General features: G+C 39.6%; 1 protein-coding gene across 6 annotated transcripts in view; it reads right to left on the reverse strand.

Moving 5' to 3' along the window:
* CCDC83 (coiled-coil domain containing 83) overlaps nucleotides 1-16,002 on the reverse strand; it is a 77,777-nt gene extending 61,775 nt beyond the window's left edge. The window contains exons 1-4 of one of the 6 annotated variants that reach the window (XM_077113363.1): nucleotides 15,930-16,000; nucleotides 15,321-15,360; nucleotides 12,232-12,279; nucleotides 10,701-10,807 (exon numbers count right to left, since the gene is read on the reverse strand). In XM_077113363.1, coding sequence (XP_076969478.1) covers nucleotides 10,701-10,807; nucleotides 12,232-12,279; nucleotides 15,321-15,360; nucleotides 15,930-15,988 — 254 coding nt within the window. In that variant the 5' untranslated portion in view covers nucleotides 15,989-16,000. Of the gene's footprint in view, nucleotides 1-10,700; nucleotides 10,824-12,231; nucleotides 12,280-15,320; nucleotides 15,399-15,581; nucleotides 15,752-15,929 lie in introns of those variants that run through there. The other 5 variants (XM_077113364.1, XM_077113362.1, XM_077113367.1 and 2 more) reach the window with 5 other exon arrangements.
* Between the last annotated feature and the right edge of the window lie 1,112 nt (nucleotides 16,003-17,114).

Raw genomic sequence — 17,114 nt, forward strand, 5'->3', positions numbered from 1 at the left:
CATTTTTGAAGAACAATTTTGCTGGATATAGGAGTCTTGGTTGGCAGTTTTTCTCTTTTAGTAATTTAAATATATCATCCCACTGTCTTCTTGCCTCCATGGTTTCTGCTGAGAAATCTACACATAGTCTTATTGGGTTTCCCTTGTATGTGATGGATTGTTTTTCTTTTGCTGCTTTCAAGATCCTCTCTTTCTCTTTGACCTCTGACATTCTAACTAGGAAGTGTCTTGGAGAACGCGTATTTGGATCTATTCTCTTTGGGGTGCGCTGAACTTCTTGGATCTGTAATTTTAGGTCTTTCATAAGAGTTGGGGAATTTTCAGTGATAATTTCTTCCATTAGTTTTTCTCCTCCTTTTCCCTTTTTTTCTCCTTCTGGGACACCCACAACATGTATATTTGTGCGCTTGATATTATCATTCAATTTCCTGAGCCCCTGCTCAAATTTTTCCATTCTTTTCCCTACAGTTTCTGTTTCTTTTTGGATTTCAGATGTTCCATCCTCCAGTTCACTAATTCTAACCTCTGTCTCTTGAAATCTACCATTGTAGGTTTCCATTGTTTTTTTCATCTCTTCTACTGTATCTTTCATTCCCATAAGTTCTGTGATTTGTTTTTTCAGACTTTCCATTTCTTCTTTTTGTTCATCCCTTGCCTTCTTCATGTCCTCCCTCAATTTATTGATTTGGTTTTTGAAGAGGTTTTCCATTTCTGTTCGTATATTCAGAATTAGTTGTCTCAGCTCCTGTATCTCATTTGAACTATTGGTTTGTTCCTTTGACTGGGCCATATCTTCAATTTTCCTGGTGTGATCTGTTATTTTTTGCTGGCGTCTGGACATTTAATCAGATTTCCCTGAGTGTGAGACCCAGCAGGTTGAAAGATTTTCCTGTGAAATCTCTGGGCTCTGTTTTTTTTATCCTGCCAAGTATCTGGCGCTTGTGTGTCTGCAGGTCCCACCAGCAAAAGATGTTGTGGCTCCTTTATTAATGCCACTGTTGGTGTTTGGTTGGACCCAGTCCCTGCCACTGTCAGAAACTCCCTCCTCTCCCTCCAGGCAGCTGCCTGTGGGGGAGGGGTGCCGGCCGCCAGCCACCACGGCTTGGGGAACTCGCTGATCCGAGTCTTGCCGCCGGACCAGGAAGCCGCCTGTGGGGGAGGGGCACCGGTCGCCGGCCGCTGCGGCTTGGGAAACTCGCTGATCCGAGACTCGTAGCCGGTCCGGGAAGCTGCCCATGAGAGAGGGGTGCCGGCCGCCACGGCTTGGGAAACTTGCCTCTCTGAGACTCTCAGCCGGTCCAGGAAGGAGGGCGGGAGGGGCACTGGCCACTAGCCGCCGCGGCCCAGGGAAGTGCGCGCCGCTCGGGGAGCTCACCGCAGCGGAGTCTCGCAGCTGGTCCAGCCAGTCCAGACTGGGGTACGCTGTGTGTCCGGTCCCTGCTGTGGCCCCGGGAGCTGTTCTGCACTGTTTCTGGTCACCTAGTATTGCTCTGGAGGAGGAACTTAACCTCCCTTTCCAAAGAAAGGGTCAATGGCATCTGCAGCTTCTCTCTCAGCTGAGAAGATATATGGAGAAGACTGCTTGCTTTTTCTACTGGTTTCTTCTTCAAAGAACGTCACCTAGGACATTTTCCTTCTGCATCTTGAATGGTCTCTGGTTGTGTAGGCTCTCAAGATTTTTCCAAAATGCCTCCCTCTTAAAAGATTCCAGAGCTATGACCACCATCCCCATCTTCAGTCTATTGCGGCTCCCTCGCGAACTGCTGGACCACTCCCTTCAGTTTTGTCAGTGTCTGTCTTATGTACTTTGGAGCTCCTTGAATGGGAGCATAAACATTTATGATTATTACATCTTCTTAGTGGGTTGACCCTTTAATTAGTATATACTCTCCTTCTTTGTCTCTTATGATGTTTTTACATTTAAGGTTTATTTTGTCCTATATAAGTATAGCTACTACTGCTTTCTTTTGGTTACAACTTGCATGGAAAATCTTTTTCCATCCTTTCACTTTCAATCTTTCTGTATCCTTCTGTCTAAGATGACTCTCTTGTAAGCAACATATAGCTGGATTATGGTTCTTAATCCATTCTGCCAATCTGTATCTTTTAATTAGTAAGTTTAATCCATTAACATTCAAAGTTATTATTGAAAAGGCATTTCTTGATTCCACCATCTTATCTTTTTTATTTTGTCAGATCTATATATTCTTTTCCCTTTTTCTATTTGTATTCTTTAAATTACCCTTAGTGGTACTCTTCAATTCTGTGCCCTCCTCCAGACCTCCCATTCCTGTCTTTTTTTTTTTTTAGCTGGCAGAACTCCTTTTAGTATTTCTTGTAGGGCCAGTCTCTTGTTGACAAATTCTTTCAGGACTTCTTTGTCTGTGAAAACTTTAATCTCTCCCACAATTTTGGAGGACAATTTGGCTGGGTACAGAATTTCTGGCTGGAAGTTTTTCTCTTTCAAGATCTTCAATATATCATACCACTGCCTTCTCGCCTCCAGGGTGCCAGTTGAGTAGTCTGAACTTAGTCTTACTTGATTTCCCTTGTATGTAGTAGATTGTTTTTCTCTTGCTGCTTTCAGGATTTTCTGCCTCTCTTAAACATTTGATTAGTATGTGCCTTAGGGAAGGCCTATTTGGATTTATTCTGTTTGGAGTTCTTTAGGCTTCTTTGACTTGTATATTTATGTCTTTTATGAGGGTTGGGAAGTTTCCCCCCATTATATCCTCAACTATTCTTCTTAGTCCTTTACTCCTCTCTTCTCCTTCTGGGACACCAATGATTCTTATATTCGGGTGCTTTATTTTGTCTGTCATTTCCCTGAGTTCCCATTCAATTTTTTCCATCTTTTTTGCCATTTGCTCTTTTGAGTCTTCGAAGTTGTGGTAGTTAGATTCAGTTGTCAACTTGGCCAGGTGAAGGCACCTAGTTCTGTTGCTGTGGACATGAGCCAATGGTAGGTGAATCTCATCTGTTGCTAATTAACATCTGCAGCCGGCTAGGAGGCGTGTCTGCTGCAATGAGTGACGTTTGACTTAATTGACTCATGCTTAAATGGGAGAACGCAATGTAGCACAGCCTAAGCAGCTTGGCATTCCTCATCTCAGCACTCGCAGCTCAGCCCAGGCCCTTGGAGATGCAGAAAGAAGTCCAGCCGGGGAAAGTTGTTGGAACCCAGGGGCCTGGAGAGAAGACCAGCAGAGACCATCCTGTGCTTTCCACATAAGAAAGAACCTCAGTGGAAAGTTAGCTGCCTTTCCTCTGAAGAACCCACAAAATAAATCCCCTTTTATTAAAAGCCAATCCATCTCTGGTGTGTTGCATTCTGGCAGCTAGCAAACTAGAACAGAAGTCAATTATCCTTCCTCTATATCACTTATTCTTTCTTCCGTCTCTTCAAATCTGGTGTTGTGTGCCTCTAGAATGTTTTTTATCAGGTCTTTAATCTCTGTGATTTCTGCTATTTTTCTATTTATTCTTTCAAATTTCTCTTTGTGCTCTTCTACTATGCTCTTGATCTCCTTTATGTCATTTGCTATCCCACTTATTTTATCAAGTAGAGTTATATGAACATCTTTGATTAGTTGTTCCAATGCTTGTGTCTCCTCTGGTGTTTTAATTTGGTCATTAGGCAGGGTACATCTGTCTGCATTGTGATAGCTTAGTGATTGACTGTTGTCCTTGTCGCATGCAAATATCTTGATTGATTTACTTTGGGAGTTGACTTCTTTCAGTAGTCTAAGGCCTGCATTTGCGGGATGGTTGTACAGTAGGAAGCAGGGCAAGGGGATGAACACTCAGTGCAATGATTTGTTTTAGGGTCAGTATGGGCCCAGGTTGGGGATGTTATGCTGATGCTTGTGAATGTGGGTGCCCAGAAGCCAGGGAGGATGTAGCTATGAGGATGCACCGGTCTGGGGGTATAACCCTGGTGTGCACTGCTCTAAGGCATGGGGCCCTTTGTGTGTATGCATAGAGCTATGGCAGCAGGTTGGTGTTATGCCTTCACGGTTGGGGGCAGATGTGATGGCTGTGAGGTCAGCACTTTCAGAGGTGGGAAGTGAAACTAAGAGCTGTACGCATGCATGGTTCTAGGACTGCTGAAAAGTGTGGTTCCCAGAGATGAATGACGTGATTGTGTGCCTGTGTGCGTGCGTGGGCCTGGGAGTGCTGTAAATGGATGCGGTGAGCTCAGGGAGGGCGGGGTGAGGTTGTGCAACACTATGGGTGAGGGGCGGGGGTAGCCTAGGTATGGAGGTTGGTGCCTACAACCTTTATGCACGGGCAACAGCCTGCAGGGAACAGGGAGGGGGAGGTAGTGCTCGGGAGGGGTGCAGGAGAGGTGGGTTGGGCTGCACTTGGGGTGGATGTGTGGGCCAGGTATATGCACTGGGGGCTGTTGGGATTGGGGTGCCTGTAGTGCGGCAAATGGGAGCAGATGACAGGGTTCAGGTGCATGGGGTGTGGGGTGAGTCGCTGGTCATAGGGCTGCGTTGGTAAGCAGACTGGCTTACTTCCTAGACCCATGCTCCCATTTATGCACTCCTGTGGGCTCCAGCGCGCCATGTGTCCATGCCAGGCTCCAGCTTTCTGCCTCTCAGTTCCTCAGCCTCTGCAACCAGGGCCGTCACATGTGGGGCAGAAGCCTTTCCCAGGTCAGCCGTACTCCCGAATTGCTGCCTCAGTCACCCTCCTGTCCCTTGTCTAACTTTTCCATGGAGCAAGGCTAATCTCAAGCTGCTCTAGTCAGTCATCTTCCCAGAAGTCAGTATCTATCTAATAAATCTTATAACTTTAAATCTAAGACAAAAATAAGACAACAGAAGTAGCTTCTTTTCTATCCCATGCTTCAATAGAAGCAAAAACATAGCACCTGTATGGTATAGCGAACAGAAGAGTGGTAAGAGAATGAGGAACTGGTTTACAGACTTATCCATACCACTTTATACCTATATGATCTCAGGCCAAGTCAGTTCTCTGGGCCTCAATTTCCAAGCTGCTAAATGGACATAATACCTAGCTCCATATATTATTGTAAGGATTAAAATAGGAAATCATATGTGAATGTTTCTGGCATTAAGTACTTAGAAAATTTCACTTGCATCTGCAGCTTATATATTCAGCCCTTTCCCCCAATACTTCATTTATTTTCATAACATTGTATACTTGACAGAGAGAAAAATAAGACCTCTTTCCAAATGATGAGAAAATGCAACATAAAAATGAAACAAGCAAATCTGTTAGTGGCAAAAAAGCTTTGCTTAGGTACTATAAAACTTGCATTTTAGTTCTAGTTCTCCACTAACTGCCTAAGAACAATTAAATCTATTTAGGTCTTGGCTTACTCTTCTATAAATAAGAAGGTTGAAGTAGATGATCTCTAAGGTTCCTTTTCAGTTAAAAAATTCTGCAATGTAAATGGATCCCTGTTGCCTTTCATGGTGTCATTCATGCAACACAGGTCTCATGAGTTGCTAGGCCTCATACACTAGGCCTCATACACTAGGCCTCATACACTAGGCCTCATACACTAGGCCTCATACACGGGGCATTGTGAATATAGGCTCAAATAAGACTGCTGTGATTCTTGCCCTCAAGGAGCTTACATTTTACTAAACAAAAAAGAAGTAAATTAATATATTATTTATACATCGTGATAAATGCTGTGGGGGATATGGGATACGAGATGGGTAGAAAATGAAAGGGACTATATGGATAGTGTGGTCTCTGGTCAATAGTAAGAAATAATGCTACAGATAAGTAAAAACCACCTTTTACTTCTTACCTAAAGCGTAGGTGAGCAAAAATTTTAGAGTACTTTCTCTACCTTTTATATTAAAGGAGAATAAAACTATTATAAATAAAAATGATCTAAAAAGAGTCTATGAAAACATGTGCAAATTACTGAGAATTTCTGCAATTATAAACACGGTAATACTATATCTATGTAAGGGTGCAGCAGGCAAATCAATCTTAAGTATTTGATCCTACTGGTTGAGACTGAATCCTTGGATGGGCTGGTTGAGAGACTGACTCCTGGCTTCAGCTGAGAGCCGTCTTTCGTACTGAGTATGTGATGACGGGACTATAAAACACATAAATAGGTTTGCCAGATAAAATACAGGACACCCAGTTAAATCTGAATTTCAGATAAGCAATAAGTAATTTTTTAATATATGTCCCAAATATTGCAGCGGACATACTTACACTAAACATTTTTCATTGTTTATCTAAAATTCAAATTTAACTGGGCATCCTGTATTTTTATTTGATAAATCCTCTATATTTACTTGCTATAATAAGCCCCCCCACACACACACACACATCTGGTGGCAGTTAGGAGCCTATCTCCCCACTTAACTCAGTACCAACCCATCTGTCACACTAATGCTGAGGTGAGTGGGAGGATAAATCTACAAGGCAATAGATAGTAAAGTTGTGTCAATTGAGAAATACCAGTCTAAGCTGAAAGACAAGAAAGCCTTTGGGGTCTTAGAATTGTAATTAGCGGACCAGATCCATATAGCAACCCAAACTGTGTCAAGGCTTGGCGCTTTCAGGCAAGGGTTTTTGAAGAAAAAGAAGAAGATTAGGTAAGTTGTTTGTGGTTGGTGGATATTTGGGGGTATTCCGATTGTCCTTCAGTCTAGATAGTTTACTGAGTTCTTTATCTTATGGCTTGTTTATGGTGTCCGGATGTCCTTATGGTTTTGAAGACTATTGATGTTTGAGGCTTTGCACATTTAGCAGTTTGTGATTATCTGGCTGAGATTTACTACGAGTAACCTCCAGAATGGTCTACCGTCTCCATTTTAAATCTCTTAGCCATAGTAACTCCATTTTGTTTTATTTCTTTTTACAGTGGTTTGAAAGTAACACTATTTCAAAGCACAGTGATATTTTAAATTGTTAATAATATGTCACCTTTTCCCTTCACTCACAGTATTGTTAAAATATTATAATTAATACGTCAACTTCCCCCTCTAGGCTTCATTGGAAATTCTGAGGAGAACCAATTAATTTGACTTTTAAAAAACTATATTTTTATCTATACTTTTACCCTTAACCACATGTACATTTATTTCTATATCTATTTCCCTACTTATCTTTAAAAAGCTGAGGGAAAAGCAAGTATTAAGTGGAAAATAAAAACAAATATCACTCAGAGATGATTTTATAAATTTAACATTAGCTCTTCACAAACAACCACAGAGTTTTATGACCTTATTTCTCTGGGATAGAAGTCCTATATATATCAAAGGGCAGCATCCTCATTATATTTCTTGTTACCATTGCTGATGTTTTTAGGATATTTGAACAATTTACACTCTTACCAAAGAGTAAGAAGGCATCTGTTTTATGGTAGCCATTCCATCATTGAGTACTTTAAAAAATGTTTATCCTTTAAATATAGAATTACCATAAAACCAAGCAATTATACTTCTAGGTATACATCCCTCAAAAATAAAAGCAAGGATTCAAAAAGATATTTTGTACAACCGTGTTCATACTAGCACTATTCATTATAGCCAAAAGGTAGAAACAACCCAAATGTCCATCAACAAATTAATGGATAAATAAAATATAGTGTATATATTTATTATTCAGCTGTAAAAGGAATTTTTTTTACAACTTGAATGTCCATACAACTTAAAGACACCACATTGAGTGAAATAAGACAGACACAAAAGGACAAATAGTGCATGATTTCACGTATATGAAACAGCAAGATACAAATTCATAGAGACATAGACTAGATTACAGGTTATCAGGGATGGGGGTAGAGAATAAAGGAGTTGATGCGTAAGGGGTATAGAGTTTCTGTCTGGGGTGGTGGAAAAGTTTGATAATGGATGGTGGTAATGGCAGCATAACATTGCAAATGTAATTCATATCACTGAATTGTAGACTTGAAAGTGTCTAAAACGGGAAACTTTATGTTGCATATTTGCTATCACAATAAACAATTTTTAATGTTTCCTAAATTGATAAGCAAAAGTATCTTCTTACTGCTTTCATGAGTGTGATTTTACACTTAGATAAGATTTAACAACACTTACTCAAGAAAGAAACCCTAAATGCATACTATTTCCCTGGCTGTGCTAAGTACTAGAGATAAAAAGAGGAATAAAATATAGTTCCTATATTCAAGGAGTTCACAGTTTGTTGAGGAAGAGCTAAGCAGAGATTAACTTCTATATTTTTTCCCTCACTTTAAATATTCTAAAACACCCTTTCCATATAAAATTACAAATTCCCAAATGACTCATCCACAAAAATGGTATAATGCCAAAGAAGGCCAGTTGCTCAGAAGTCATTAATCAACTTCCTGCTATGAGCTCACTGGTCTGTTACTGGATAGGGAAGTATATGAGAAATTTAAAATGCTGGTAGGAGAGCCCTGAACAATCCTTCCTTGGAGGATGAGGAGGCTTCTTGAGTACATGTCATGTGACAAAAGTTTCTTCACCAGGGAACAGAAGGAATGAGTCCAGTCTGTGAGATTATTTATCATGTTTTCACAAAGGGAAGAGGACAAAAGCCAAGGATGTTCAGTTTCCATCTTGCACTAGGCCTTGGGAGGTACTAAAGGTTTGTTACTTTGTAAACCTCAGTATAAGAGGAGAGAGGTTGGCCTTTTGTTTGATCCAAACAGAGAAAATCAGTTGTAAGGGAAGGTTATCACTGAAAGTCCTGGGAGCAAATTAGGAACCAGTTGTGTTCACAGAATCTGACTACATATCCACAGACAAGATGAGGAAGGTTTTCAGTTAAATTGAGAAATGAATGTAAATAGTATCAGATTGTTACTTAATGTTATCTTATGTAGAAAATAAAAGAGGACTTGGTTAAAACCCCTTCCTGTAGATGTTGCTCTTGGTGTCTTAACCCTTTCACTCATTGCCTTCTAGAAAGAACATACAAATAAGTTTAGAATCTCTCAAGGAAAAGGAGATGGATTTTCCCTGAATGTTGAAAACAATTCTCTTTAAAAAGACCTAGTCACTATCATCACTGGCTCCTTACTTTCAACCTTGTCCCCCTCCAATCAGTGGCTTCTCATTCCCAATCTGAAGTATTCCACTGGGTTCTGCTTGATCCAACCCTTGTCTTTCTCACCAGCACCTGCTCCTGCCCTCTCTTCCTTACTATGCCTTTACTAAGTTCTTGGACTTTGATAAGCCTGTCTCACTCCAGCATTTTTTCCATAAGCTATTCTCTCCACACTCCATGCCTTCATAATTCCTGTTTCTCTCCTAGAAATCAGCTCAGATATCACTTCCTCAAAAAGCTTTTCCTGACCTCTCTGATTATGTCAGGTCCTTCAGTTATACTGTCACACAACACATAGTTTTGTGCGCTGCTATACTTTTCTTCCTTAAATACAGTTAAGTAATTTTAAAAAGTTTGCATTAGTTTTTTAATGTCTGTTTACCATGCTTCATCAAGGCAGGGACCACGTGATTCAGTTTACTGTTGTACTCCAGTGCCCAGCACTTGCCTTTTATTTGGTGAACACTCAAATACTTATTGAACCAGTGCGTGAAGTACATTTTAGTCTTACTAGGGAAAAAAAACTAATGCTATTCATTCATTCTTTAAGAATTATAAATTAAAACTCCTACCCTGAATCAAAAGTTGAGATTCAAAAACTCTCAAAGGGCTTACTCTATCTAGTAGTTGGAATCAACTAGAATAGGTATCATCTCTAGTTTTGTGCTCAGCTCTTGAGACACTAAAAAATGTTATTGCTAAAAATAATTCAGAGGGGCCAGCCTCTCCAGAATATCAACTAGTTCATCCCCCTATCCCATATTATCAACAGCCCCTTCCAATATAAAAAAGTTAAAATGGGCATAACCCAAATACCCTTAAAGAGTGGGAGAAGGATCAAAGATAATTGTGGAGTTATACAGAGAAGGTAGGATTTAACAAATGAGTATGACTGCTGAATAATTATATAGATATTTCTTAGACTCCAGTATCTTAGAGCAGATAGAAATAAAAACCTAAAATTGTGGAATTGTAAGCCATATTAAACTCTGGATTCTGTTCTACAATTAATTGCTGCAATGTGCTTTAAAATCGATTGCTTTTTTTGCATACATATTATTTTTCAAAAAAAAGTAAAAAAGTCTATTGTGATGATAAATGCATAGATATATGATGATATTGTAACCCACTGATTGTACACTTTGGATGATTACATGGTACGTGAATATATAATATATATCAATAAAAATTGAAAAAATAATTCTAATTCATTTGGCTTTATATGTAGTTATTTGGGGATAATGAGAGTTGGGGGTAATGCAAGTTCTTAAACAAAAAAAGGAAATTTCCTCTTCAACTCTGCTATAAATGCATACCAACCATTCTGTGTTACATTTGAAGAGGTAAACCAGCCAGCTATTGTGTATACAGCAGAGGGCGTCCAGTATATGGAAGGAAGGAAGGAGCTAAACCGATGGTGATGGATGCTGTTTCGTAGCTACTATTTGTACAAGGTTATATTTAAAGTTTTAAAAACCTTTAAAAATATTTAAATAGAACAGGAATGCAAGTATGCCTCCGGTCCACCCTGCTCCCTTGGCAACTCTTGAGAGCTTCATTTCCCATTTTGAACAATGTAACTTCTAACAAAGATTGCCATCTACATATAAAAACTTTGAGATTTCAGAATCTAAACTTACTGATAGTCTAGTAAAGCTTCATTGGTAGGCAACTTAACTTCTTTTGGTGGCCCATTTTGCATATCCTTTTTATTTATTTTTGCCGTGTTTTCCATTGTGCTGATTATCTATTAGGAAATACACCTGATTAGAAAAGAGACAAATAGGAGTAGATAAATTCCCTCTTTTCCACTGTACTTGTGTTTACACAAGATAAAGGCACCAATGGGACCTAATTTAAAACTGGTTTTCCATCTAGCCTGCTGCCATGCTTCCAGACCATGATGCTGGAACATCATAAAATAATTTGATTCTTGAGTCTGGTGTATTCCATGTTTGGGCCAAGGTAAGTAGTTTTCCCACCCAGAACTTCCTAAGAAACTCACTTTGTTTTATCCATATATATCTGTTGCCCCATCAAACTCTTCAAGGGCAATCATTTTATTTTTCCACAGTGTTTGGCAAAGTGTGTTGTCTGCGGTCAGGTACAATGATATATGAAAAGATTGATCCATGAGGTCTGTCTCTGTCAGCCCTCATCACTTATTTGGATTACTGAATCAGTTACATTAGCAGCAATCTGCACAGATCATCCAAAGCCATTGTGGAAAATCTCCTAGAAATAAAAACATACTTTTTCTCTGTAGACATACTTCTCACATGTACAGACCTCCACTGAGGCTGTCTTCATGTCTGAGACTTCTTTTTAACCAAGTGTATACATCTTATGTTAACAGATTTAGTATATGTCAATGCAAATATACTGCAATACTTTCCAACAGAAAAGCACAGAGATGACACAAAAAAAGGAGAAGGTAATGAATCAAAGTGATATGTTAAGCAACATGCAGACAGGAAAGTACTGAGAATAATTCCATGAACTACATACCAAAATGTGTCATTGTTGTACCACCACAGTTCCGAAAATTTATCAGCTAAGAAAAATGCTTTTTTGTTTCTGAAACAGAGTTGAATTTTATGATATTTTCTATTTTAGAATTAGAATTTTTAACTTGACTGTTGCAGAAAGATAACGTGTTGACAAATGTCTCATTAAAAAAAATCACTTTTACTATTTAACGATTTTCCATTATAATTTATTATCTTACTTAAAAATTAAAACAAATGTTTTAAACTAATTTTCTTTCCAACACATCTGGAAGAGATTAAGTGATCTGGCCCCCATGTGGGGTATATGAATCTGGTGCTGGAGGGAAAATGACCTCATCTTGCTCAGTTATCTCAGTTACCTGGCTGTAATGTTTTTAACTGCTCTAAGGTATAACTAGTTACTTAACTGCAGCTCACTGTAAAGGATTTTAATAAAATATGAGAGAAAATGTGGATTCATTAAGCACAAATGATTTATGTATAAACAATATTAGGATTTATTGTTTCACACACTTTCAAGAAAATTGGTGAACCAGTTTGGAATGCCTGCTTAACAGCTGCAGTTTCCCAATGAGCTAATGACCATATCTAAAAATGCACTTTCGCATTTGATTATGTACTTCAAACAATGGGTACTTTCATAAGATTTGCATGGACTTACAGTTCCTGACCACTTTGAGGATTTCTGTCTCAGGAAAAGGTGCAAATCCTAGAAAAAATATTCACAAAATAAATTAACTATCTTCCAGGAAGATTTCACTTGGAATAACTTCTAACAAATGGACACCTAACCTGTTGGTCAGTAACTACAAACATCTATTCATTGCCTGCTCTGTGCATCGCACTTTACCTGACTCTCAGTTATAAAATAAAGATGAGGCAAGATACCTACTGAGACTAACAGGAAGAAAGAGGTGTACTCCATAAGAACTTTAAAAAAATAATGAGCAACTTTAAAATACTTTTGCAAAATGGTGGAGGGAATGCTATGGAGCTCTTAGCTCAAACTGCGGCCTCTCTTTTTCGCCTGTATGTGTTTTTCCTGTCTCCATTCTGTTCAAGCACTTCATAACATACATCAGAGAGTGAGGGAGTGAAGAGTGCCTGGGTTTGGAACACTCAGCTCTACAGTCTTTCCAGAGTCTACTCCATAATTGTTTTCAGTCAGAAAATGTTTTTTAAAATATCCCCCAAATGCTTCATGGCGAAAAATAAAGCTCTATATAGGGAAAATGGACATATAATAGCCGTCTGCTTTAAATATTTTATTATCCCATAATGTTTTGCTTGATTCTGCAAAATTACTGGTAAAATGCAGAATGTGTCCTTTCCTGTGCAGTCTTAGGATCTGGCTTAATATCCAGAAGTTCCTAATGACTCTTTTTATTACTTTGTGGAGGTAGGGAGAAACTGCATTTCTGCCCAAATGCTTTCCAGACATATGAAATGGACCCTGATGTTTGGTTGCTAGTTTTTATATAAATGTATTAAATAAAATTGAGGCTATTTCTTAACATCATCAGTAATAACAAAAGTTCTGAATAAGACTTTATGGGAGATGAGGGCCTGATGTAGTTAAAGATTCCTGTATGGGTATTGGGAGGCTTGAAGTCAAGCTGCTCTGCCATTAACTAGCTATAAACTTGTGTTAGGAGAATAACAAATAACAATGGTACTCCCAAAAGCCTTGTTAAAGAGCAATCTACTCTGATTTTTTCATTCATTTTCTAAAAATCGGAGTAACCCCATAAACCCACCACCTCTTATTTATTGTAAACCCCCAAAGGTAACTAAATGAGAAGTCTTCTTGATTCCCCTCCTTTATGAGAAACGAAATTTTATCTGTGTGTTCTGGAGCTGAGTTTAAATCTTGAGGTATCACTGACACCTTTTGATTGCATATCACCTTTAAACTTTCATGGCCTTAGAGAAACAAGAGAAGCTGTAAGGGTACAAAGAAGACTTAATACTTAATATTATTGTGTATAGGATGAGAAGATGACCTTCAATATTACAATATGTAGACTGAAAACATATCATCATACATTGATATATAATGTTTAAAATATATGTTGGTTTTTGTTGACATAAAAAAGAGCAGTCTAACCACAGTGTTAACTGCAAAGCTGAAGTGCACATATATTTATATATATTCATAGCACTCATCTTCAACAAAATACAGCTCTTTTAGTGCTGAATAACAACTAACTACTTCAATAAACCCTCATCTTTGGGCATTCAAAAATAAATTTTGGCATATAGGCCTGCACAAGATCTACTATGGACACAAATTAGATTCTCAATAAATGTCTGATGTGAATTGACTTTCAAATAATGCATACTCACTTTCTTTATCTACGGCCCTATTTATTTGCTCATAATGTAGCACATACTCTGAATTTGGAAAGTAAAATTACATTTAAACTTATATTTCCATTTATGTCAGAATGCATTAAATTTTTAAAATGTTTTTAAACTGAATTAATTTTAAGCCTTTTAGTGATAATATCACCTAAAAGTTAATTTTTAAAAGTTCAGACAGACCAGTTGGTATAACTTTGTTAATATTAACCAATGGTACTAAAATGTAAAATCCAGGCAATTTAAAGTTGCAGTGTTAAACAACTATATATTTAAGTCAAGGTATTTAAAAACATCTGCATAGAATGACGTTTGCAACTTTCACTTGGATGTGTGGACATAGTTTGATGATGTACACACATCGCATTAGCATGTATTTTCTTTATCAACGCAAATCCTTTACTCAGTGATAACTGTGATCAGATTATTTCACATTCTTAGCTTAAAATGGGTTTGTCTTCAAAATACAAAGTTCCTAATAACAAATAGTTTGAAGTACAGTATATCATAATAACTTCTCTAGCAAACTGAACTATTTTTTTCCCCAACTTCTGCTGTCCTTCCATTTTAGAACTGTCAAAAGGGAGCATTACCCATCAAAAGAACATTGGGAAGATAATGGAGATGCATGTAATATTTCATACTGTGGAGAACAAGGCTTCTCCCTACTTCGAACCTAAGAGTGGTGAATATATAGAGGATCTACTGGGGAGGGTTCTTGTGGGTGGGAGCTAAGAAATCCATGAATGCTTATCACATACTGAATATATCCAGACATTATTTTCCTTCTCTGCCTTCACAAAAATTCCACCCTGCTCTTGGCTTACACAGGACATCTTTTCCTACTTCCTTACCACTTCCCTAGGTCTCTCTGCCTAGCAGAGAATTATGGGGGTAAGGAGAAAAGCGAAACAAGTTTAAAAGGACGTCCCAGCCTACAGGGCAAGGAGTTGAAACCACCCAATGGGTTGGGAAGGCGAAGTTGGGTGGCCATCAACACAATGAACACCTATGAAGTTACCTGCACTGGTAGAGGCACTGTGCTCATATTGTTGAGTAGGATGCAAAGATTCGTGAAGTCGTGGCTCAAAAGACATTCAAAGGACTGGGAATTCGGGAGGCAAGAAAGGCACTAAGAGAAGCAATAGTCGGGTGCTGGTTCCAGCTCCTTCTTTAGTGAGTTTTACAACCTCGGACAAGTGTCTAAATCACTACGAAGTCTCCTCCTCTATTTTTCCTACGTCTTATCATAGTTATTAATGAGGCTCAGATGAGATGCTTTTGGAAAATTGTCAAGTGATAAAGCTCCAAACAAATGTAAGGCATTATTAGTTTACTGCGCACCTACTGTGTGCGAGGGATAGTGTGAGACACTGAGAGTTTACAAACCTGAATCAAATTCAGATCCTGCCCTTCGAGAGTGGAAGATCTAGAAAGACAAATAAGCAACGTATCCAGGGGGCTTTACTGCAAGACAGAAAGAAAGCTGGGTCAATATTCTTAGATCAAAAAGGCCTGCGGCCCTCTCTGTCTCCTGGGCGGGGAGGAACAGCGGTAGGCCGAGGAGAACCCGCCTCCGGCAGGGCGCTCGAGACCGGCCTGCAGGAGGGCCGGGGAAGGCTGTGGAGGGTGTGGGCCCGGGATGCTCACAGTCTTTTCTCAAACTGGAGGGAGCCAGGGGCCCCGAGAGGAGGCCGGCTGCTCTCCCGACCTCGCGTCACAGGTTACAAAGTGCGGACACACCCCAGTGGGCCGGAAGCTCGCGCTAGGGCTCCACCCGCTCGGCCTCCGCCAGGCCCTCGGTTTCCAAGGCGCCCCGCGCCCCTCCCACCGAGTCCCAGCAAGCCGCGCGAACAGCGGGCGGGGCTCGCCACCTGGTGGCCGCTCCGGGAAGGGACCGGGCGGAGGGCCCCGCGCAGCCGCGATCGCGCCTCCGCGCCTTCTCCCGCGGGATTCTCGCCGCCACTTCTCTCAGCTATTTCCAAAAAATGCACCCACCCTTCCTGCCTCCCTTTAGTTGCAGACGGGCAAGTGGTGTGCAGATGTAGAGATGACATCAGGGCTCTCCGCCGTGATAGTGAGCAGGTCACTTTGGACCCTGATTCTTCCGCTGTAAAATGAGCTCTCTGGCCTGCTGGGTGGTGTGAGCTCGTGGAGAGGGTTAGACCGCTCTGCCCCATCTTCTCTTCTGTCTCTTTTTGTTTGTGCACGAGTTCCTTTGTTTTTAGCTACAAATTAGACTTGCAGGTCCTCGGACTAAATGCTTAAGAGAGTAACTTTCGGTTCTGATAAATTCTTGATATTGCCTGCCTATACATTTTTGTTCCTAAACCTCGAGAAAACCGCACAGACTACCCCTTACGGCCTCCTTTCACTTTTTGCAACTTTCTCCTTATCCGAGGAAAGTCACACACATAATAGTCTTTAAAATTCCCCTCTTCCCTCCTACACTCATTCTCTGCCTCCACACTCCTTCTTCCATCCCGAGAGCACCTACTTCCTTTATTTACAAATGATTGTTTATCTTTGTGTCCCTGGAGATAGGTGAGGCTTTCCCTCGCGGTTTACGCCTCCTGTTTGGCATTCTTGAATCTGGTCTACAAAAAAAAATAGTTCTCATCTGTTTTGTAATTCATACTGTTTTATGGAAAACATTAAGAACTTCTTGAAAGAAGGAAACTGAAACTGTTAATAAAATTATTAACTTTTGATTAATGCAGTTATTCTCACTAGTAAAAAGTCCTTCACAAATTAAACCAGTTTGAGATAAATTATGTTCCACCTCATTTAAACCTTAAGGGCCAGTAATTTGCTGTCACCTGCACATCCGATAAAGTTCGTATCTCCGGTTTCCCCAGAATAACAACAGGTGGGTTATGGCATAAATTATTAGAGAAATTGCAGGAGAAAAAAAGTTGGGATCAAAAATATAAAATAAAAAACACGGAGACTTTTTAGTTAAGTGGAAAAATAATTTTGTGATTCTTCATCCCTTTGAGTTCATTCCCAAATCATTTCTTGTAAATCTCGGGCCTGCTTATTTTACGAGATCCTGGGCCCATGGCCAAAAATGTTCTTTTCCATTTCATTTATCTCCTGTGCGGTTTTCTTATGGTGTTTTGCCAGTTGGTGGTCAAACAGTGAAACCAGATAAAAAACATTTGCTGAGTTTCCTCATTTGAC

Source organism: Tamandua tetradactyla, chromosome 8, assembly GCF_023851605.1.
Source record: "Tamandua tetradactyla isolate mTamTet1 chromosome 8, mTamTet1.pri, whole genome shotgun sequence".
Classification (NCBI taxonomy): domain Eukaryota; kingdom Metazoa; phylum Chordata; class Mammalia; order Pilosa; family Myrmecophagidae; genus Tamandua; species Tamandua tetradactyla.